At 48.6% G+C, this 23171-nt stretch overlaps 1 protein-coding gene across 3 annotated transcripts in view; it reads left to right on the plus strand.

Moving 5' to 3' along the window:
* Window positions 1–23171, plus strand: part of CSMD2 (CUB and Sushi multiple domains 2) — a 295469-nt gene that overhangs the window by 181607 nt on the left and 90691 nt on the right. For all 3 annotated transcript variants that reach the window (XM_054086316.1, XM_054086315.1, XM_054086317.1), the window contains 11 exons: window positions 94–288; window positions 3089–3227; window positions 3903–4090; window positions 4764–4952; window positions 5171–5287; window positions 11026–11241; window positions 13688–13876; window positions 18193–18362; window positions 19566–19722; window positions 20103–20294; window positions 21219–21345. In XM_054086316.1, the coding sequence (XP_053942291.1) occupies window positions 94–288; window positions 3089–3227; window positions 3903–4090; window positions 4764–4952; window positions 5171–5287; window positions 11026–11241; window positions 13688–13876; window positions 18193–18362; window positions 19566–19722; window positions 20103–20294; window positions 21219–21345 (1879 nt within the window). The remainder of the gene's footprint in view (window positions 1–93; window positions 289–3088; window positions 3228–3902; window positions 4091–4763; window positions 4953–5170; window positions 5288–11025; window positions 11242–13687; window positions 13877–18192; window positions 18363–19565; window positions 19723–20102; window positions 20295–21218; window positions 21346–23171) is intronic.

The following is a 23171-nucleotide window of genomic DNA, read 5'->3' on the forward strand; positions in this document are numbered from 1 at the left end:
TTTAATTCCTAAGTTTGTGTCTGACCTACTTATTTTTGAGTTGGATAGAGTGGAGGAAGCAAGTCACTCACTGTTCTCCTGTCTTTCTCTCAGCATTCAGACATAACGAGTGCCCTGACCCCGGCGTGCCCGTGAACGGGAAGCGGTTTGGTGACAGCCTCCAGCTGGGCAGCTCCGTGTCCTTCCTTTGCGACGAGGGCTTCATTCGAACCCACGGCTCGGAAACCATCACCTGCATCCTGAAGGAAGGAAACGTGGTCTGGAACAACGCAGTGCTCAGATGTGAAGGTAAGTTTTGTCATCTTTTCTACTAGTCTGCCCACGCACCCAACACGGAGAATGATCAGGAAAAAGCGCCACGGCTCTGTCTGTCGGGGTCCGAGTCAGATTTCTTGTTGCTGGGCTTGCGGGAGGCCTTTTGCCATCGTGTAGGCAGAGGCAGCTGTTGTTCAGAGCTGAAGGACTGTTGGCCTCTGATTCTCACCCTCAGCTTCTCAGTTATGGCCAGGATTTCACATAGCTCTGGAAGGTTCTGTCTGCACAGAAGAGTTGGCTTAGGAGGAAGCGCCTGCCCAGGAATCCCTCAGCACTGAAATCAGTTTGTTTTCTAATTTTTTTGTGCAGTGATTGATGGGGATTATTTTTATTAGCTCAGTTCTTGTTACAACCGGTGTTTTTCTAATAACAATAATAAAAGGCTTTGGTTTACTGATGACTAAAAGCTTCCCCGCTCGTCTTGTCACGAAGAGAATTAAAGAACAGAGAATGGAAGATACATAGTGATATTCTTTCTGTCCTGATTTTGATATCGGTAAAATGTATAATGAAAGAAGCAAAAGGTGCAAACCTTGGCTTAAACATTCGTACGCACGCACGTACCTTCAATGCCTCTCTGTCAGTGTGTGCATCATTCCCGTCTAACAGATTCCAGCAGGTGAGAGCCATAAATTTTGAATTTACATTTCTTCGCCACATCAGCTATGAGAGCCAACCTAGAAATGAGGGAGGTGGGTTGAATTAAAGGCTTTAATACAGCTTTTAAAGCTTTCTCCTTGTCCTTTAATGCTTCTACTATGGAAAAGAGAAGTGAAGAAAGAGCTCATTAGAAGTGAAATGTCCTCCTCTGCCCTCTGCACTCGGGGAAGCGGTGCCCTGTGCTGGTATTTACAGCGATTTGAATAACAAGCACTGCACTATTGAGAATAGCGCTGCAATATTGAGAAATAATGTCAGTAATTGCTCATGCATTGCTCAAGTGGGTGAGTGGCAGAGAGCGCACAATCTAGCCCATTGTCTTTCAGATTGAAGGAAGAAGGTATCCATTGTGCTCAGTAACTTTTATGCGATAAGAAGCTGGACTTTTTTATATTCTTGTATAATCTTGAGCAAGCAGCTGACAATGAAATGTCTCTGGGGTTGATTCAGGATTTCCATTACTTTCAAAGTTAGGAGCCTTGAAGTTTATGTATCTCCAAGTGTAGAAGGGAAACATACATTAAATACTACACTTCTAATCAACTTTCATCTTCTGAAGCTTTGATAACCTTAGGCCATTAACTTGTGCTTTTCTCTGTGATCGCAGTGGTGGTTTCTGTGACTCACCCCTCAGGATGCACTCGGTTAAGCGTACATTTTAATTAGCCTTTTTAACAAAAGAGGAGGTCCGGAGATCTGAAGTGCTGTTTACCACTTGAGAAAATGGATAGAGTTGAAAAAGATGGCGTTGAAAGATGGGTAGAGATCCCGACAGGAAATTATGGAGCATTGGGGCGGAAATGAGCCTCTCGTTCATAAATAATTGGTTGGGATCCAGTTGTCATCTGGCATCCTTCAGGTCAGCAGGGAAGGTTTTAGGCCCAGATTCATGTGGGTATTTAAGGTCACAGCAAGCGTGACATTCCATAGCCTTTGTGCCAAGCTCACCCAGAGGCTGGCGCTGAGCAGAGCCTTCGGGCGCCGCTGAGGAGGAGCAGGGTTCTTGAGGTCCGTGAGGACTCGGCGGGTACCACGTGTGACCGGCATCGGTGACAACTCAGCGGGACATGAAGAAACACCTGGGTGATGGATCCTGCAGAGCGCTGAGCAGGAGGAACGCAGACTCACCAGAACAGGCGCCCTTTTCCATCCTGTTTGGGTTCTAAAGGACAATTCACTGCAGTTCTGTAGGACTGTAGGGTTTTGTACCTCTGGTCCATCAGATCCAGTGTCCTTTTTCCGGGAGGGATGATAATATGCCTTCAGCTTCTGCTAATGGCCCAAGGGACACTGATGTGGAATAAATGCCATAGTCTTGTGATGTCCCTCGTGGAAGAAAAGACATGACTCAATTACCAGAGATATGAAAGATTTTCTGGCACCTGCAGCTACTGGAATGCAAACCGACCTTGCAGTTTTCTTTGGTTTTTTATCTGATAATAATTATTATACTCTGTCCCCTTGGAGCCGCTGCACAAGGTCAGGACGCTGACTCCCACAAATACAGCAGCAGGCTGCTACGTCTTCCGTTTAAGCTGAAAAGGCAATTTCTTACCAGCTAGTGTGGTCATCTCATCAGGTTCTGATTTTTAACGTTGAGAAACAATAATGTATGAAATCTGAGGGACCTGGGGCTGTTTAGCCTGGAGGAGAGGAGACTGGGGGGAGACTTTATTGCTTTCTACAGCTACCCGAAAGGAGGTTATAGCAAGGTGGGTGCTGATCTCTTCTCCCAAGTAACATGTGATAGGATAAAAGGGATTGTCTTCAAGTTGCGCCAAGGGAGGTATAGATAGGATATTAGGAAAAATCTCTTTACTAAAAGAGAGGTGAAGCCCTGACAGAAGCTGCCCAGGGCTGTGGTGGAGTCTCCATCCCTGAAGGGGTTCAAAAAGCTTCTACACATGACACTTCAGGGCATGGGTTAGTAGGCACGGTGAGGTTGGGCTGACAGTTGGACCGGATAGGCTTGGAGGTCTTTTCCAACCTTAATGATTCTATGAAAGCTGTGGCAGGGCAGGACAATCCTGCCTGGCAAGGAGGGGTACGTCTGATCATACTACAGCTCCCGTGGTGCTCTTAATCTGAATTCTGCCATTTTCCTTGTCCTCAGCACCGTGCGGGGGCCATCTGACATCGCCCAGCGGAACCATCCTGTCCCCGGGCTGGCCTGGCTTCTACAAGGACTCGCTGAGCTGCGCGTGGGTCATCGAGGCCCAGCCGGGCTACCCCATCAAGATCACGTTTGACAGGTACTGGACTTCTCAAAAGTTTCCTACGTGTGGTTGGTTTTGGTGCTTCCAGTGGTGCTGGGCTGCAGCCACCCCCTGAGCAAAAACGGCTCAGCGCGGTGTTTTTTGCAGGGAGGTTCTCTGTTTTTCTCTTTTTTAAGTAACTCTTGACAAGCCATTAAAATTCACTGAACATTCAAGAAGAAAAGGTGGAAAATGGTGATTTTTCCCTTCTTGTTTTGACTAACTCCTGCTAATTTGCAGTGCTATTTTAGACACACGTAGGACACGTTTTTGGAGCCTGAGCTCCCACGTGCTCTTCTTGCCAGAGAGAAGTGAGGCCCTGGAGTGCCGAGTCTCTTGACTTGCCCTAGATTTCCCTGTTGGAGGAGGGCTGTGCTCTCTTGAACCTGGGTCTGTGTGTCTCAGAGGTGGTTGCTCACGTAGCATAAGCCGCTTGTTGCTGCAAAGCCTGTTCAGCGTCAGCTGATGAAGCAGGAGATGCATCAGAAAGAACCCAAAATGCAGAGGAGGGGAGCAACGTGTCCTCTGAGAGATGCTCAGGCGGGAGGAACGGACCCCCGTGTTGCCCCGTGGCCTGTGCTGCCTTCTAGTCATTAGAGCACATTCAGGGCTGAAATACAGGAAAATGAGCCCTGCTGGCTTTTCACAGGCGGATTCCTGTGTCCCTTTCAGGTTTAAGACAGAGGTGAATTATGATACCCTGGAAGTACGAGATGGCCGGTCCTATTCTTCCCCGTTGATAGGTGTCTATGATGGGACTCAGGTGCCTCAGTTCCTCATCAGCACCAGCAACTACCTCTACCTCCTCTTCACCACTGACAAAAGCCACTCCGACATAGGCTTTCAGATCCGATATGAAAGTAAGTGCCGGTTATTTATGTAATTACGTGCTCTCCAGCAGCACAATGGGCTCAATCAGAGGCCCATTGGACTCGCTTCTCCCCTCTGCCAGGCAGTTAGTGCTGCTGCGGTGATTGGAGAACGTGGAGCTACTGCAAGGGAAGCAGCAGCTTTTACTTTTTGACCATCTTGCTTGTTTAGAGTTTTTTATTTTAGCATGTACAGAATTTTATTGATTTTTGGGAGGCAGAGTTGAGTTCCTCTGTCCGTTTCAGCCTCTTGCGCTGGGCGTAATCAGTAGGACTTCTCCTAAGGACAAATCTTCTCTCAAGTAAGAAGCGGTAGGATGAGAGGAAAGGGCCTCAAGTTGCATCAGCGGGGGTGTTATATATTGGATATTAGGAAGAAATTCTTTACCGAAAGAGTGGCAAAGCATTGGAAGAGGCTGCCAAGGGCAGTGGTGGTGTCTCCATCACTGGAGGGGTTCAAAAAGCCCGTAGACATAGCACTTGGGGACGTGTTTTAGTGGGCACAGTGGGGTTGAGCTGATGGTTGGACTGGATGAGCTTAGAGAGCTTTCCCAACCTCTATGATTCTGTGACCTTGAATGAGCTCATATGAGGGGCTGACCACCCCTTGCAGAGGATCTTCATCCACTGAGTGGTCTCACACGGGTGGGTTTGCTTGCCACAGCTGTGAAGCTCCAGTCCGACCACTGCTTGGATCCGGGAATCCCAGTAAACGGCCAGCGCCACGGGAATGATTTCTACGTGGGAGCACTGGTGACATTCAGCTGCGATTCAGGCTACACCCTGAGCGACAACGAAGCCCTGGAGTGTGAGCCAAACTTCCAGTGGAGCCGGCCTCTGCCCAGCTGCGAGGGTAAGAGGTGCAGAGGTGGCATCTGCAGGAGATGGCAAACGCGTCATTGCAGATCTGTGGCAAAAGCAAAGCAGCAATCCCGAGCTTTGCAGTGACATTCCGTCTGTGTGTTTTGTTTGACTTAGATGGGTTGGGCTTTGTTTTGATGTTCAGAAGAACTGATACTCTCCTGGCTGCTGATGGGGTTTCATTTCTTTAATTCTTTCTCCTTTTTGCAGCTCTCTGTGGAGGTTACATCCGTGGTTCCAGTGGTACCATCTTATCCCCAGGCTTCCCTGATTTTTATCCAAATAACTTGAACTGCACGTGGACCATAGAAACATCGCATGGAAAAGGTGAGAAACCTTTAGCTTAGCATGATTTTAGTCAGTGGAAGAGAAGTGCTCCTGACGTAAACCAGGAGTTTGTCTCTTGGTGTTGATGGGTACCCCTGCACTTGGCCTGTTGCTATTTTTGCCACCCCCCAAACATTATATATGAGAAAGAAATGTTTTGCTGTGAGGGTGGGGAGGCCCTGGCCCGGGGTGCCCAGAGCAGTGTTGGCTGCCCCATCCCTGGAGGGGTTCCAGGCCAGGTTGGATGGGGCTTGGAGCCCCTGATCCAGTGGGAGGTGTCCCTGCCCATGGCAGGGAGTGGAACTAAGTGAATTTGAGATCCCTTCCAACCCAAACCATTCCATGATTCTATTCTGTAATTGTCTCTGGACAAGATGCAGAGGTTTTTGGTGTCACATCTCTTAATCCTTTTAAAGATTGCAAGGGTTAAAAGCGAAAGATGGTCCCCTATCAAACCCACAGGTCTGAGAGCCTGTACCAGGCAGGGCTGTGCAGCCCAGTCTCCTGGGCAGTCTTTTGTGGTAGAGGAAAATGTCAAGAAAATGTAGCACTGACAATTAGAGATCAAAGTTTTATGTGCAAGGGTGGGAGGCAATTTCTCCCGATGCGGTCAGGATCTGCTCAGGGTAAGCACAGAGGGTGTAAACCCTTTATGTAATTTTATGCACTCTTTTATAACTGTCTGGTCGTATCGGATATCAGCGCAACGGGACCTATCATGAGCCAATTTTGCAAATACCATTTGTATTAGAGCAAATAAACTTGTCAATGAACAGCACAGTGCATTAAGGGAACCGTCGCACGCTGTGAGAAGTATTCTGTTGAGTAGCAGCAATCCACTCTTCATTAATCCACTCTGCCTTGGATTCAGGTCTCCAATGAAACACTGCATTATCCCATCGCTGAGCACAGCACAGCAAACTGACACTCTCTTAGATGAGAAAGCGCGGCTCTAATGGCCCGTACGGTGCTTTTATGCCAACATCACAAGAAAGTCTGCTAACCAAGCTAAGCAATGCTGGAAAAAACACGGCATTGTCAAATAGCGGAAGTGTGTCTGCACAAGTCAAGGGGCCTTTTGTCCCCTGTAGAAGATCCTGCTGTGGCCAATTCGGAAGTACAGGAAACACTGCATCTCTTAGACTTGTTCTGTGTGATGCTTCTCTGCATCATCCAAAGAATTCAGCCCTGGATCTGACCAGCCGGAACTGGAACATGTTTGTCACTCTAGGAGAATCTGGATATTGAGCTCTCTGGAAAACTGGTCCTGGCTTTAGCACTCTGGGGCCTGTGAGCTTCTTAGGAATTCCAGCCTTAGCAGCGGGTAATGATTACAAGAAAATCAAGCCATGGGCTGTGCTGTAAATCCAGCTGGTTGTAGCAAAAATTTATAGGTCTCCAGAGTGAAAATATATAGGTCTCCAGGCCTTTGACAAGAGTTTCAGCTCTTCTTACCTATCAGGTTCTGCTGGAAAGGTAAGGATAAGATTCTAGGAAAGAAAGATGAATGTTTAAAGTACAAGACTCCTCTATATCAGTGAAAGGAGCGTGCTCATGCTGCGTTTGGTATTTCCATCGCTTTCCTTACCCGCTGCTGATACCCTTCCTTCGAGGTTGTTCTCCGGGAGCTCGTTAGATTTGCCGTGCAGCGTGTGGTGGGATCCCTCTCCTCCCTTCCGCCAGGCACCGGCTGCAGCTGCACCCCCTCCCCAGGCAGCATCACCTGGCTTGTGCTTGGGGGACTTTCTGGGCTAGGAAAGCTTCACCCAGGCAGCTGTTTGGATGCAGGAAAGCTCCAAATCCAGTTAGAGGTTGGGATGAGAGCAGAGGATGGATAGGGGTTGTGGTGCATTTACAATAAGGTGGAGTAAAGCCAAGTTACATGTTGGAAAAACCGTCTCCTTTCCCGTCCCTGCAGCTCAGGTGAGTTGTTTGTTTGCCAGTGCAATGAAAGGAGGAGGTGAACAAAAATAGATATACCTTTCTCTGCTGTCTTGTGGAAGATGTTGAAATGTATTTAGATGCTGGGCTGTGTTGGTGGGAGTGTGCATACGCATATGTACACATCCTTTATCTCGCAACGATACTCTATCTTTCCTAGTGATCTGTTTTCCCTGCTGTCGCTGTGTTAAACTGCTGCGTAATGCATTGCAACGAGCTTCTCCCAGCTCTTCTCAGCATTTGTGCAGCGTTTCTTCTTGTTCCTCGGTGGAACAGAGTGATCCTGATTCTGAGCAGAAGCTGCTGAGATGGAATGGATTTTGTCCTTGGAGAACAGAACAGCCTTTAAAAGAAAGCATAACCAAACCCCGTTCTTGGCTAACTTCATCAGCAGGGCCCTTGCAGAGCAGAGCCTTCTCTCCATGCTTTGTCCTTGGCTTTCAATTCCATGTTCTTGGAGAGCTCTGGATGCGTCAGTACCATTTCCCATCGCTGGGTAAATTTGGTGCTGGTTAATCCCAGCAGCTTTAACAATTCTGCGAGCGGGGAATGGCTTTACATGACTGAAGCGGTCGCTGTTGCACCTGATTATTCTTGTTCTCATTTTAAGCTTCCTATGCCCCCCTCTACCAGTGCCACCCTGCCCGGCCTTGCATCCAGGCCTGGGAAGGCTTTTGGTTCCCACAAAAGAGCTGAATAGCGGCGTTGTGCCTCCCAGTTCTCCGCACGGTTGCCTTCCCAGGCAGCGACCGAGCAGCGATGATCGGCATCATAGAAGCCGGTCGCAAGTTGCTCTCTCCCAGGTCTTTATGAACATCTCACGTGTGTCCAGCACGAGTCACCTAATTTAAACAAGCTGATTGTTATAATCGTTATTTTTATGACTACAGATGCTGTTTGACTTTATGGACTAGTGAGCTCTACAATCTGGGTTTAAAAGCAGCATAATTTTAAAGGTATTTAAATGCTTAAATAGCAACTATTATTTTTAATCTGAGAACTTCAAAACCATTTCTTCCCCTTATAATTGATTTTGTTGTTTCTTTTCTAGAGAATGGGAAGAGGCACCCTGCATTCAGAGATATTTTGTGCCACAGTAAATTTCAGGCTGGAGCAAAGGTTTAATCAGAGTCGTGAATCCTTTAAAATGAGTTTATAATTAGCCTTTATGCCGCAGTCAGGCAGCCCGCGCCTGGCTCTGCTGCTGGACGGGCCTCGTGCCCTGCGGTTGAAGTTCTCATCTTAAAAGCCCTGCAGTCAGGAGCTTCCTCGCGCTTTTGGAGACGGTATCGTGCTCGTCGTTCGCTGGGAGTGAGTTGGTTTCAGTGCAGTGATATTATTTCTGTTCCTTAGGTTGAGTTTTGTAAATGCGAGGGTTTAAATTTCCTGCCGGCTGATAAACGGGGAGAACTGAAGACATTTTGTATTCACTGCCTCTCACAAAGTTTTCAGGGCAGAACAGGTCAGATCTATTTTCAGTCAACTACACTGCCAGTAAGAATAATAAATGTTTGGAAATGGTTCGACATTTCTTACCTTCATGGAATCCTGCGGAGGGAACAGCGGAGCTAAAAATTTTCTGCCAGGCTCTGTGTAATATTTACCTGGATATAAGGAAGGAATTGTCAGAGTCGAGACCCGTTTTGGTCATTATTAAGCAGAGTGACACAAATCCTCTGCCTGGGACAGTGGAGGTTAGCGAGGTGCAAGGGATGAAGCTGCGGAGAGAACGGAGCAGCTGAGGTGTCCTGTGAGACCTGCTTCTTCCCAATCCCATGGGAAAAGCTTTGTATTGGTCACCAGCCTCTCTATCCTTCGTTTCTTGGAAGGAAGCTGCTTGCATGCAGCCAGTAAAGCATCGAAAAGAAATTGGATGGGCGTAGGGATAAATGGAATGTTGAGTTATAATTCACTGCTGACACAAAACTGTTGGGATGGATATGAAACCTCATTATCCAGAGCTTTAATCAATCCTGATGGTCAGAAATTAATGGAGGATGGGGAGCAAAGAGGAGATCGTTCCTCTGATCCTTGTTTACAGATCTCCTGCGCTTGCTTTTGGAGCAGCTGATGCTGTGCTTTGGCAGAGCCGGGATGCAGAGCAGGGCAGCGCGTGGCTCCCCCCAGGCTGGCAGCCTCTGTGCTGCTAATCCTTGGCTTAACTGAAAGAACTTGGTCAGGCTGCTGGGCGCTGCTGGTGTGCGCGAGGAGGTGGGAGCCAGCTCAGAGCCCTCGTGTCTGCGTGGAGGAGCCTGGTTCCCTGCACAGAGCCCTGCGGAGTTCCGTGGGGGTACGGGGGCCGTGAAGCCCAGGGGAGGGACACTGCCCCTTGGGGCTCAGAAAGTGAAGATCTGTGGGTGCAAAGAGGCTTTTTTTATTGCCAGGCATCGCTTTAGCTTACTAACCCAGTGTGACAGCGCTGTGACAGAGTTTCTGATACAAGATCCTTGCTTTGCCCTCTGAAAGCCGTCAGTGCCATTTTGGGGTTTTCAAAGATGGAATTATTTTCCAGAGAATAAGTGTTTCTAATTTCCTTTGAATTCCAGCATGAAAAAAAATCCCCTCGCTGAAGGCTTTTGCGAAAGCCTCAAGTACTTTCCATTTTGTGTCCGTAGATTTGGAGGATACTTGAAGTAATCCATTACTCCCTTCTTGCTCATTTACAAACGCGGCAAGGTCACAGCCTTCTCACCAAAATGCTTCAAATTATTGAAATTGGGTTTGGAAGGAGGGACAGAATAGTTATCCTGTATGTGTTAGTTCTTTCTGTAGCCGGATCTCTTGTGGGGCTTAATTTTGTCATGATTGCGTGGATAAAAGCGTCGTTGCTTCTAAGGCTGTGGCCGGCAAGACCAGGGCTGACAGCCTGACGCTGCTCGCTGTGCCAGAGTCTGCGGCAGCGGCACAAACGCTTCCCACCGTGAGCCCGGACGGGACAACAGGTCCTGGCAGTGGGGCAGGAGCAGGGATGGGGCAGGAGAAGGGATGGGGCAGGAGAAGGGATGGGGCAGGAGAAGGAATGGGGCAGGAGAAGGGATGGGGCAGGAGAAGGGATGGGGCAGGAGCAGGAGCAGGGATGGGGGCAGGAGCAGCCCCATCACAGCAGGACAGGGCTGGACCCTGGGGCACTGCCGGGAGGGATCGTGGCTGTGGGACAGAGCCCTTCCCTGGGAGATGCACCTGAGCAGTTTAGGAGCTGTCTGTGGATGAGGCATCAGGTTTTTCTGGGTGTTATCTCCCGTTGTCCTCCAACCTCTGGGGTCCAGCACTCAGTCCCACCGAAGGAAAGTGTAGGGAGTCCCTGCAGTCACCCTGCTGTATTTTATCTTCTGGAAGAGCCTCCCTGACCTTGATGTTTGGCTTATGTCCTATTTTTCTAGGTGTGAATTCCTTCCAGAACGCAACTTGGTTTTGTTGTTTTTGGGTCCTCACCACTACAGCTTTTGCTGTTCTTGCTCCCCATCTAAAGGTCAACACTTTTAGAATACAGCGCTTTTCTAAGCTGCCCGGCTCGTCCCTTTCTGCTGCTGATCCATCCCTCGAGCGAGCCGGTGTCGTCTCTGTTCCTGTGGTACAAAGGCACAGGGACTGAAGATCTTAACTGCCTTTCTCTGTTCTAGGCCTTGGACCGTACCCTTGTTTTACTTCTTTCATTCTCATCGGTTGGATGGCTGTTTACTGGGAAACAGGGAATTAATCCTGCTGTCATCTCAGGGAGAAGGACTTAGTCTCTTGGATGCAGAGGTGCTGCATAAGCACTGTTGGCTGAAGCCATCTCTGTGTTTCCTCTCCTGCAGGTGTGTTCTTCACCTTTCACACCTTTCACTTGGAGAATGGCCACGACTACCTCCTCATCACTGAAAACACCAGCTTTGCTCAGCCTCTGAAGCAGCTGACGGGCTCCCGGCTCCCTGCCCCGCTCAGTGCAGGGCTCTTCGGGAACTTCACTGCTCAGATTCGCTTCATCTCAGACTTCTCCATGTCCTATGAGGGTTTCAACATCACCTTCTCAGGTAAGGACAGGGGGTGGACAAAGACTTCATTCTTTCACTTTCCTTCCCTTCCCGCTTTTCTGCAGCTGGTACAGTGTCCGTGATCTGGGTCACTGATGGTCGCTCCTCTTGTAAACCCACTGAGTTATTCTGGCATTAAACCACAGTATGTTTGGGGGTTGGAACTGGGTGGTCTTTCAGGTCCCTTCTAACCCAGCCCATTCCATTTTTCTGTGTACCAAGAATTATTCCCATTGCAGTCTCCATATCACCAAATATAGCAATTTTGTCTGACTGGAGCCTCTGTAGATGACTGGATTGAACCCATTGGAATTTGTGTTTGTTGCCTTGTCCCTCCTCACGTGGTCATCCTTTTTGCCCTGTTTCTGGAGTTTGAGCTGGCATCTTCTTGGGATATGCTTATCCCTCTTTCCTCCAGATGCCTGCCTGCTCTGTTTATCAGAGGAGAATTACTGCAGTAGTTACAGCATTTCCATTTCCAACGTGGGAAGCTGGGACAGATGGGATCTTTTGGATGGCAATGTTGAACGATTTGGACATCTTGGATAAGCAGCAAGGCGTTGCTGGTCACTCCCATTGTCCATCTGGTCTCTCTTTTTCCTTTTGGTTCATTGCTCCACTTGGATGTTCATCCTATCACCCAGGCTCTGCAGCTGACTTCCGCCTGGCCTGGATGTGCCACATGCAGCCTGGACCAGCGTTCCATGGTCCCACTGGCACTGCTGGGGAACTGGAGACAGTGTTTTCCATTGCTGGGCTTCCTCTAGGTGACTGCTGTAACAGCAGATGAAAGCCCTGGGGCACACAGGGCATTGAGGGGTGCAGGACTTTGTTGACTGCGGCAGCACTTCTTGCCCCCACGGTGCTGGCAAAGATCTGGCTGAGCAGAACTCAGTGTCTGCCCTGATATATTGGCTGCCCCATCCCTGGAGGTGTTCCAGGCCAGGTTGGATGGGCCCTGGGCAGCCTGATCCAGTGGAATGTCCCTGCCCATGGCAGGGGGAGTGGAGCTGGATGACTTTAAGATCCCTTCCAACCTAAACTGTTCTATGATTCTGTGATTTCCAGTACGCCGGTGGAGTCCTGAACTTCCTGAACCAAACCACTGCTCTTTGTAATTCTGCAAAATTCTCATTTCTTCAAATGAAATCCCAGCTTTACGGAAGTTGTCAATGAAGAGCAGCGCATGTACGGTGCTCTTGTGGAGGGACTCGAGGAAAGGCACGGCTGCCTGTGCAGAACAGGCCATCACGCCTGTAAATAATCCCTGAGCACGAGTGATCTGTGGTCGAGGCGCACGGGGCGTTGGACTGCGTCCTTTAACCCAAAGCCTTACGAATGACTGCCCAAGTGTTTGCCTCTGTCCGCGTTTCAGGCAGTGTAATCCTCGCTGCCTGAGTGCCCCAACAAGCCCTTCTGTGAAACAATCAGTTAACGGATGACAGTTCATCCTGTCCCTGCTGTGCGTTCCTGTATCTTTTAGTCCCGAGGGCACCAGCTGCGCATTTGGCAGCTGGGAGGGAGGAGGAATGGCCATTTCGATTGTGGAGCTTGATGCCAATTTGCTCGGTGTCCGTGATGGAGCTGTTGCCATAGAGGCAGATAAAACCTGATGCACCGAGAACTGCTTTCCAGTGCCTTTTTTTCTGGCCTTTGAAGTCTGGGATTCGTGTGTGATGCTCTGTGGAAACTCATCAGAAAGTTTCCAATTAACTGCATTTCGATGGAGGAAAAATGACTTTGTGCCTTTAAGAAGATTACCTCTAATTATAGCTGTTGTTTTCAGTGGTTTTGGAGGTTTCTTTCCTATCTTGGAAAACCACAGTGGAAGTCATTTCTATTTTTAGCTTCTTTTAGTTGTGTGTGCGCATACTTTATACTTTGCAGGTGTGTCATTTTTCAAAACGTAACCCTCAAAACAGACTCTTTTGAGGTCAGAGGCGTGGATTTGGCTGTTATCCATGATGCTGCGTGACCTTTCATTCAGCAGCAGCTTAAAATGTCCTCTTGCTTTCCCCAAGCAAGATGCCGTGTTCATTCGTTTTCAGGATTAGTAATGTAGAGGCAGCAGAAATCCCATCCGGATCAATTCATCTTCATTTGACTAAACCAGAGGGAGAATGACAAATTTCCGTGGTGTTTTGTCACCACTGATGTCACTTTCTTGTTTGTCTGACAACTGTGACAGCAAAGGAAACCTGTTGTGTTTTGAGTTGGCTTAAATCATGACCCTGGCAGCACCCTGGGGGCTGAGAGCGAAACCCAAGCTGGCCTTGACGGCCCAAACAAGGATGAACGTCTGGCATGGATCCTTCTGTTGCAGACCTTGGAAACTCGGGGCTCCCTCCTCATCCCTGTGTTCAGGGACTGGGCTGCCCTCACTGGGGAGAATGGAGTAGAAGGTGTGACTCTGCCGTTCTGTAAATGTCCGTTTGTCCCCCTGTAGAATATGATTTGGAGCCTTGCGATGAGCCGGAGGTCCCAGCCTACAGCATCAGAAAGGGGCTGCAGTTTGGAGTGGGAGATGTCCTCACCTTTTCCTGCTTCCCTGGCTACCGGCTGGAGGGCGCGTCCCGCATCACCTGCCTCGGGGGGAGACGGCGTGTGTGGAGTTCGCCTCTGCCAAGGTGTGTTGGTAGGTGGTCACGTGCTTTCATTTTGCTTGGTTGGTTACTCTGTGCTGGATTGGTTCGGTGGGCAGGGATGGGTGGCATCTCCCAGGAGGGCATCTTCCAGCTCTCCAGGTGGTTGGATTGGGGGAGAGGGAGCTGGAATGGGTTTTTTCAGCCCTGAAGCGGTGTGTAGGACTGGCAGAAGGGCCACAGCCCTCTCCCAGGTTGGAGTGTGCAAATACACAGCAGACTGGGTCGCACACATCAGCAGAAGGCCGGTATTGAGCCCCAGTGACTGTACAAGTGAAGGAATCTCGAGCCCTCTCATCCCTTTGGGGATACTTTCTGTAAAACAGCGTGGGTTTAAGGCCATCCTTTGAATCCGAGTGCTGTAAAGCTTAATAGTCCAGGCAGGACTTCTGGGTGAGTGATCCACAGTAGTGTGCATGTCTCTGGGACACTCCCTCTGCATTCTGCCTTTTCCTTGCTCAGCCTGGAGAAATGAAGGCTCTGGGGGGGCTGGGAGAGCTTCCAGTACTGAAAGGGCTCCAGGGAAGCTGGGGAGGGGCTTCGGAGCAGGGAGGGCAGGGGAAGGACATGGGAGAATGGTTTTCAGCTGAAAGAGGGGAGATAGAGGTGAGATCTTAGGGAGGAATGTTTTGCTGTGAGGGTGGGGAGGCCCTGGAACAGGGAAGCTGTGGCTGCCCCATCCCTGGGGGTGTACAAGGCCAGGTTGGATGGGGCTTGGAGCCCCTGATCCAGCGGGAGGTTTGGAACCGGGTGGGCTTTAAGGTCCCTTCCAACCCCAACCATTCCATAATTCTATGAAGGAACAGCAGCAGCAATGTCCTCCAGCAAGAGAGCAGGAAGGAAGAAGGATGCTTCAGGCCTTTGTAAAAAGATTTGATTTAGTCAGTAGGAAACTACGGAGTGCTCTGCTGCTGCCTGGCTCGCCCGGGGCCGTGAAGGATTCATTCAAATAAGGCAGACCGGGTCTCTTCCCTGTTTTCACTCTGGCAAAGCCTGCTGGATAGCTTTTCCTGATGTGCAATAGTGACCTTTGAGGGCCATTGCAGAGAGCATCTCAGCCAGAGCCGCTCTGCTGAGCCGTGTCATGCTGAACGCATTTCCCAGCACTGCTTAATGCTCAGGTCGCAGGGTTGCATCACGCTGCTGTGACAAGCAGCCTCTTCAGGGCATGAATAATAATCAGGTTGCGGAGAAAGCTAATCAGGGGAACAGAAATCAGCAAGAATCATAACAGAGCTTTAAACTTGATCCTCAGACATCAGCGCTAGGTTTGCAGTTCCCTCCTGCCGCTGGCTTTGAATTAGCATGTTGGTTTTATAATAATGGGTCAAATTCACTGGTGATTTGTGCAGAGCTGTGGTGGCAGGGTGACAGCTCTGTCCACGATGTCCCTGCCGCACGCGGAGATCTCTGCTTGCCCAGGATAGAGATGGATGTTGGAGACTCGCCCATTAAGATCACAGGAGTTTTGCTTGTTTTTTTCCAGACAACTCAGACATTTTGTATTCAATCCCTGGTCTTGAGATGGGTCTGGAGAGAGATGAGAGCGATTTGTTCCTTTGGTCAACCCGTCTCTCCAGGGTAGGGACGCTCCCCACCGACTGCCACTTCAGAGCGGATCCAGCATCATCCTTGGGTAATCAGCGCTGAAGTGAATGTTCTGCTTCTCATACATAGCAAGAGAGGAGGAGAAAGTCTCCTGTGGAGTACCTCCTCTCGGAGTATCCACTGCTGCTCCCTGTGAGCCCTCGCGCTGTAACTGGAGGAGCAGCAGAGGTGGCAGAGTGGGTGCAGGGTGCTGCACGTGCGCTGGTTTCACAGCTTTGTATGCTGCGAAGGGCTCGTGGAGACGAGGCAGAGCCAACTAATCAGGAAAGCTGTTCTCAGGGCAAGTCGGAGAGACTCTCCCCAGCTGCGCACATGGAACACCAGGGCTCAAAGGGACAGGGAGGCAGTGTTTTGCAGCTGAAAATCTTTTAGGGTAAATAGGCCAAGGAAACAAGGGCTCGTGGTTTGCTCATGTGGGAGCTAATCAAGGAGTAACGCAGAATCCTAAACACATGGTGGTTGCAAGGCAGCTTTACATGTGCTGAGGATTGTGTATGTGTGTTGCGACCAGGCTGCGATGGGCCTCGCAGACAAGGCAGCAACTGCCGGCAACAGGAGTCCTCTGTGGGGGACGTCCTTTGGATGCCATTTGGCAAGTAGAACCTGAAGCTCTGTGTGAGTGCTGTGGAGTTTTGCTTCCTCCGTGTGCTAACAGCAGGCAAGAGCTCGTTCTCCTGCTGCCGGGGGAGCTCTGTGGAGCTCAGCGCTATCGCAGCAGTGCTGCATCTGCACGAGAATGCACCTGAATCATAGAATGGGTTGGGTTGGAAGGGACCTCAAAACCCATCCAGTTCCACCCCTGCCATGGGCAGGGACACCTCCCACTGGATCAGGGGCTCCGAGCCCCATCCAACCTGGCCTGGAACCCCTCCAGGGATGGGGCAGCACCACTGCTCTGGGCACCCTGGGCCAGGGCCTCCCCATCCTCCCAGAAAAATATTTCTGCCTAAGATCTCATCTCAATCTCCCCTCTTTCAGCTAAAATACATTCCCCCTCATCCATTCCCTTTACTCCCCGATCCAGAGCCCCTCCCCAGCTTTCCTGGAGCCCCTTTCAGCGCTGGAAGCTGCTCTAAGGTCTCCTTGGAGCCTTCTCTTCTCCAGAACAACCCCAACTCTCTCAGCCTGTGCTCATCAGGCTGTGCTACAGGAATGTCTGTAACTACTTTACATGGTGAAGGGATGCCCACAGTGGTCCTGTTACACTCTCCAGATGTTGTAGGAGTGAGAGATTGCATCCTTAAAAGCTTGCGATTAAAATACATGAAATAGAGGCAGAGGATGGTGGTTGCTTGTTTGCAGAAGCACTAAACTGTGGTTTCCTGACATCCAAGATAGGTCAAACCTCCAAAGTGCCAGCCTCTTCCTTCTCTAAAGAGGATCATTCTGCCAAGTTTCGATTCATGCAAATCTTCTAAATTCAAGTTTGGCTAAAAATCAACTGCTGTTCACCCTAGGCAGGGTAGAAGAGGAATCGGATTGGGTGAAAAAGCAGGAAAGCCTTACTGGAAGAGTGTAATAGAACAGGGCTGGACTACAGGTCGTAGTGAATAACAGGGAAAGGACTCTTGCTTCCATGATTTCCTTCCATCCTTCCTGTTTCCATCTTTCTGAAATGCTGGCCTTTTATAACCTGTTATAGGACATAAACTCAGGGAAGGCAGAAGCACTTGGAGAGCCACTGGCTCCCGCTGCCCCTCCGGTTCCCTCAGCTGGAGGTGCGGAGCGATGCCCGCATCAGCATTCCCATCCCTGTCCCCAGGCACTTGGCTTTTGAACAAGAAAGGTCGATTTTGTCTGTGCCATAGAAAAACCTGAGCCCACTGTGGTTCTTTGAGTGACATTTTGGGAGGAAACAAAGAGATGTAAATTTGAGCTGGTTTCTGAAGTGAGAGGCAGAAGGAGCGCTGGGTTTCTCTCGTTTTCTAATGGGAACACATGTAATTGTTAGCTGCAAAGCTGGGAAGGAATAAATGCTGGGGGCAAGGGACAAGAGGTCCTTTAAAATGCTGTCAAATGATGAACGGGAGAGCTGAGGGCAGAGTTAACAACAAATGAGGTCAAATTTTGCCCTCTTAGCTTTCAGGAAATTATTTTGGGGGCAGCTGTTGGAATTCAGACATAGCTTTACCATTTTAATTATTTGGAAGTTTTGCCCGTGCATATCTTTCTCCACAAAGAGCTTTGGCACCTGCAACACATCGATGCCAGCAGTCAGGGGTGTTGGCTGAATACCATGGGGTTTATGCACTATAAATAGGTATAGGATGAGCTTTTGATAAATATGGAGACGGTTTTAACTATTCCAACCTAATACATTCTTTTATTTTCCATCTAGTTCATGAGTCAGGAAACAACACAAACACGGGGGCTGCTTTGAGCAGGTGGTGGCTTTCCAGAGATTTTGGAATAGTTTACTGATTTGGATCCCAAGCTAGCGTTTGAGCACGCCAGCGTTCTCAGACTTCTTCCCTGTCTGCATAAGGAGAGGGCAGTAATCTCTTTATAAACCGCCCGAGGTTCCACGATGACAGAAGGGTTAGTTACTGTTCTGTTTCCTGGCTGCGAGTCCACGGATGCATTAGCAGATGGGTGTAGGACGGAGCGAACATCTGTGGCCATTTGGAGGAATCACCTGCATGTCTTGTATGGCTGGAATATACATGTGGTTATTAAAATGTGGTTTTGTGTCTTTATATAGCTGAATGTGGTTCATCCGTCACTGGAACTCAAGGCATTCTGCTGTCCCCCAACTATCCGTTAAACTATAACAACAACCACGAGTGCATCTACTCCATCCAGACCCAGCCAGGAAAGGGGATCCAGCTGAAAGCCAGAACTTTTGAACTGGAGGCTGGAGATGTTCTCAAGGTAATTCTTCTTGCAGTGAAGCTCTACCCTTCTGCTAATGAGAGCAAGATCTGAAAGGGAAAGGATTACCTGAGTGACCTCACTAAGGCGATCGTGAACATCGTTTGCAGTTTAATCATTTGAGGCTTCAGTCTGCAGAGGGATGCTTAAACAGATTCCATATCCATTAATAATGTAGATATCTTTGCCATATCAGTGCACTTTCTGCTGGGAAGTCTTCCCTGAGATTTAGAGATTTATTGGAATGCCAGGGGTTCTTCCTTTGTAGCTAAACTTCAGTTCTCGTCTGCATAGTTGTACAGGGGAAGCTGTTAACACGTGAGGAAGTGTGAGGCTTTTAGCATTGTTTTGTGTTTTCACAGAATCAAGGCCGATTTGTCCCAAAAAGAGCTTTATTTAAAGGCAGAACTGAAGCTCTTCAGCATTCCCATATTCAGCCTTAGATTAATCTGCATTTACAAGTTTCAGGACTCTGTATAAAGGAGACAAATCCAGGCTGAGTTTCTGTTAACCACAAAGAAATGGGTTTTGTAGGAAGCATTAATATTACAAGATGTGTGCTGCTGTGCTAAGCCATCTCCCAGAGAACGCTGTCCTTTATTCAAGTGCCGTACTTCTGCACCACGAGATAGGTGTAATCCACATATTTTCAGCTCACAAATGACAGGAGGGAGAGAGAGATTTGCAGCTAATGCGAAGAATATATTCGTTGTGAAAGAAATGATGTTCTCTCAACAGGTTTGTCATCAACTTCTCATCTGCTCCAGAGGAAAGTTGCTATCAGTCTCCGTTAGTGAGAAGATGTTCTTTATCCTTGTAGAGAATCGTGCTAGCTGAAAGAAAGGGGAAAAAATCCCACGTTTCTGTTTTTCTTAAATAATGGCGAGGTCGAGGCACATCCGTGAGTCACTGTAGGGAGAAAATGTTTTTCCGAGTAGCTGTTCTTTGGAAAGAGCGCTTAGTTCACAAAACAGCCCCAAGTGCATCATAAGCTCAGGTTGAAGGAGAAGGATGCAGATCCCTCAGGGTGTGAATTGTGGTCCTCAGATGAGTGGCATCTCGAAGTCTTTTCTAGTCAGACTCTTGGTTGGGATAATATCACTGGCTTCAAAGAGATTGTTCCTGTTCACACTGTAGAATGATTTGGTCCCTGAAGTAGCAAACAAAATATGTTTTCCATTGCGTGTTTCTTGTTCCTCCCAGGTCTACGATGGCAGCAATAGCTCTGCTCGCCTGCTGGGCTCCTTTAGCCGCTCGGAAATGCTCGGCACCAGCATAAACAGCACCTCCAGCAGTATGTGGCTTGAATTCATCACCAACAGCGAGAACACCAGTAAAGGCTTTGAGCTGCAGTTCTCCAGTAAGCCCCTGGGCTTGTGAGATGGGAACCTGAGATGTAGTGGTGTATTTTTGTGATACGATTGCATGACCAGAGGAAACAATCCCTTCCACGTAGATTTTGTATTCTGAAGTGGGATTGGACTTGGGGAGATGATTGTGTGGGCAAACGTTCTCTGTCGTGAATGAGGCAGTGATGATACGGAACCTTTGTATCAAAGCTGAGATACCAGATCTCGGGGATTTGATTCAAATATTAATTAAAAGTAGTAATTTTCAATACGGTGGTGTTTTTTCTCTTCAGCAAATGATTTTAAGAAGAAAACACTAGTATAATCCTGTGTTAATAGCTCCTGGCTTCTAAGTAGCTGATGAAAATGGATGCTGTTTCTCCTGCTCCAGGTTTTGAACTTATTAAATGTGAGGACCCTGGCATCCCACAGTTTGGCTACAAGGTCCGTGACGAGGGGCACTTTGCTGGCAGCTCTGTATCCTTTAGCTGTGACCCTGGCTATACTCTGCGAGGCAGCAGGGTGCTGGTCTGCCTGACGGGCGAGCGGAGAGCTTGGGATCAACCTCTGCCAACCTGTGTAGGTGAGACAACTCTTGCTTTTCAGACCTCCTCTAACAAGTGCTTTGCTTGTGGGTATTGTACTGAGCACCTTTTCTTTCTTCCTTTGCTCATACGTACGACGTTAACTCCGATACTGATCGCACTCATCTGCATTAACAGAGACCTTGATAAGGGTGAGGGTGGGGAGGCCCTGGCCCGGGTTGCCCAGAGCAGTGGGGGCTGCCCCATCCCTGGAGGGGTTCCAGGCCAGGTTGGATGGGGCTTGGAGCCCCTGAGCCAGTGGGAGGTGTCCCTGCCCATGGATGGAGTTGAGACAGGATGGGCTTTGAGGTCTCATCCAACCCAAACCATTCTGTGATTATTGAGATAAGACAAATTTCTGTGCTTTATGCATCTTCTTCCCCTTTGCCCCGTTCGCTGCACATCCATTCCTTCTGACTGGTGGTGGAGCTGTGTCAGCCCCTGGAAACTTACAGAATTTTGATGGATACATTAAGAAAATACATCAAATACCGGTGTTCTTTTGAGGTTTGTTTAGCAGATACATAAGTATCTTGGCTTCATTTTATCACTCTGATGAATTGTTAAGACTTTTTGTAGATACAGGCAGGAGAATTGAGCTCTTTCACCCCACGTGTGAATCTGGGTACAGCAGGATGCTGGCAGGCTCTGCCTTTATTCCCTGCAAAGTCAAAAAGGTGGAGGGAAGCTTTGTCAGCCTGTCAGATGGTGGGAATGTGCACAGAAGTGCAGGCTTGTTCCAATAACGCAGTCTTTTAGCTGAATTAAATTACTCTCTTTATCTTTGTTTTGTAGGCTTTAAGAATCTCTTTAAATGGCAAGAAATACTCCCTGTTGTATTCGTAGGATGAGATTTGCATTGTTGCCAAGCGAGAACCGTAATACGTCGTGAATCTTCTCACTAACCCATATGTTTCTTTCAGCTGAGTGTGGGGGGACAATCAAAGGAGAGTCATCAGGACGAATACTGTCTCCTGGCTACCCGACACCCTACGATCACAACCTGAATTGTATTTGGACAATAGAAGCAGATGCTGGTTGCACGATAGGGTGAGTTGGGCTTGGGTTATCACAGCTTGGGTTTCCTTCCATGTACAGCTTATTTTCCCAGAAGGAGATCGATAATTATGCAAGGCAAATAGAGAGAATTCCCTTTCACTCAGAGAGTCCCAAATGGAGGAGCAAGCGCTGGTTCATCTCCTTGCCAGGTTGAATGGAAGCAGTCTCGCTTCTCCTTTCTCTCAAGCTTCTTAGCCCTGTGTGGTCTGTAAGAGCTGTTGTGCCACGGGTGGAGGTGTCATACGATTTGCTGTTGCTGCCTGTGGTGTTATTCTATTAAAATAACATCCAAGAGCATTTATGGACTTGTGCAACCTAAGAGCTTTTCACACCTTTCTGTACTGGGATGCCTTCGGAAACAAACCTTTTCTACCAAGTTGTTGAATTTCCCAAGGATATTTAATATGTGTCCAAGTAAGATAATCCTGAAATGAGGATGAATACATAAAATTGGTCAAAAAAAGTCGTATTCCAGGAAAGGATAAGTGGAAGGCGGTTATGGGTTTGGTTCATCTCCAGTCACGCCGCTCGAGTAATTTAACGCTGAGAGGGTTGAGTTCTGTCATGCTGCGCTTGTGAGAGTGGATGGTCAGGTGTGACCGTCCCCAGATATGGGTGGACAGCTGGAAGACTGAGACCAGAGCACTTACCTTCATCTTCTAATTGCATTGTTTTAATAATAACTAGAACACATGCAATGTAATTCTCCTCCCAAAGGACAGAACTCAAGGTGGTTTCTAAACATCTGGTCTGTACTGAGACCCAAGGCTGCGTTCTCTCCCTGCTCCTCTGACTTCTCTTGTTGTTCTGTTGCCACTTTCCTGTTGGGAAATGGCAGTTGGAAATGTAATTTGTTTATGAGTTGTGTGAATTTGGCAGTTAAGCCCAGTGTTGAGAACATTTGGCTCATAAAGTTAGCGCAGTCAGCAGCAGAATCCAGGCAGTTCCCTGCTCTCTGATGCTTCATCTGCAGTCCCTGCTGCTTAACCCCTGCTCCGTGCTGGAGTTTGCCCAAGCCCAGCAAGGCGTTTTGGTGCTGCTCTTTGTGTACCTGCCTATTTCTGTCCAGCAAACACCATCCTCGACAGAAAACCAGAGTATATTGGCAAGTAAGGTTTTTGGTGAGTGATGGGACTTTGAGAGGGAGAAACCTAGATGCCAAGGTCTACTCAATAATCCTCTTCTCCAATGATCTCCCATTATAATTTCTAGTGCTCATTAGCTGGTGTGTCGGCCCCATTTCTGTGCAGACCCAAAGACCCGTTGCTGTCCCAGTCCCCCACGCTTTCACTGTCAGTGCCCTTTTATCTTCACCGTAGCTTCCTTGCTGCATCAACACTTGTCATCTCTTCAGCAGAGACTCTTAACCGTGTTTTGCTCTGTGGTTCTTTCAGTCAGTGGAGGTAGATCTGGTCCAGTATTTTAATTTTAATGCAGAAATTCCCTCCGTTAGCTCTGCTCTTCACTGTGGTTCAATAATGGATGGTTTCTGTATGAGCACAGGAGGAAGAGCAAGGCCAACACAGCTTAATTCCTGCATCCAGGTGAGATCTCTTTTTTCTCATTCTCCTTTAAAATATTCTGAAGAACCTGAAGAGTTTTATAGGACAACATAGACATGAGACTCCTCTCCATCCCCACCAAAAGCATAAAAGGCTGCCTCATCCAAGACTGCTTCAGCAAGTGAACTTTACGCACATGTAATCCTTGTCTGCTTCTTCAAGAGCACTCAGACGAGCAGGGCTGTAGGCTTACGTTTGCAGGATCAGCCAAAGGCTTGGAAGAGGCCAGGACTGAGAGGAAGCGATGCCAGGCAG

The sequence above is a fragment of the Cuculus canorus genome, chromosome 22, assembly GCF_017976375.1.
Source record: "Cuculus canorus isolate bCucCan1 chromosome 22, bCucCan1.pri, whole genome shotgun sequence".
In the NCBI taxonomy this organism is placed as follows: domain Eukaryota; kingdom Metazoa; phylum Chordata; class Aves; order Cuculiformes; family Cuculidae; genus Cuculus; species Cuculus canorus.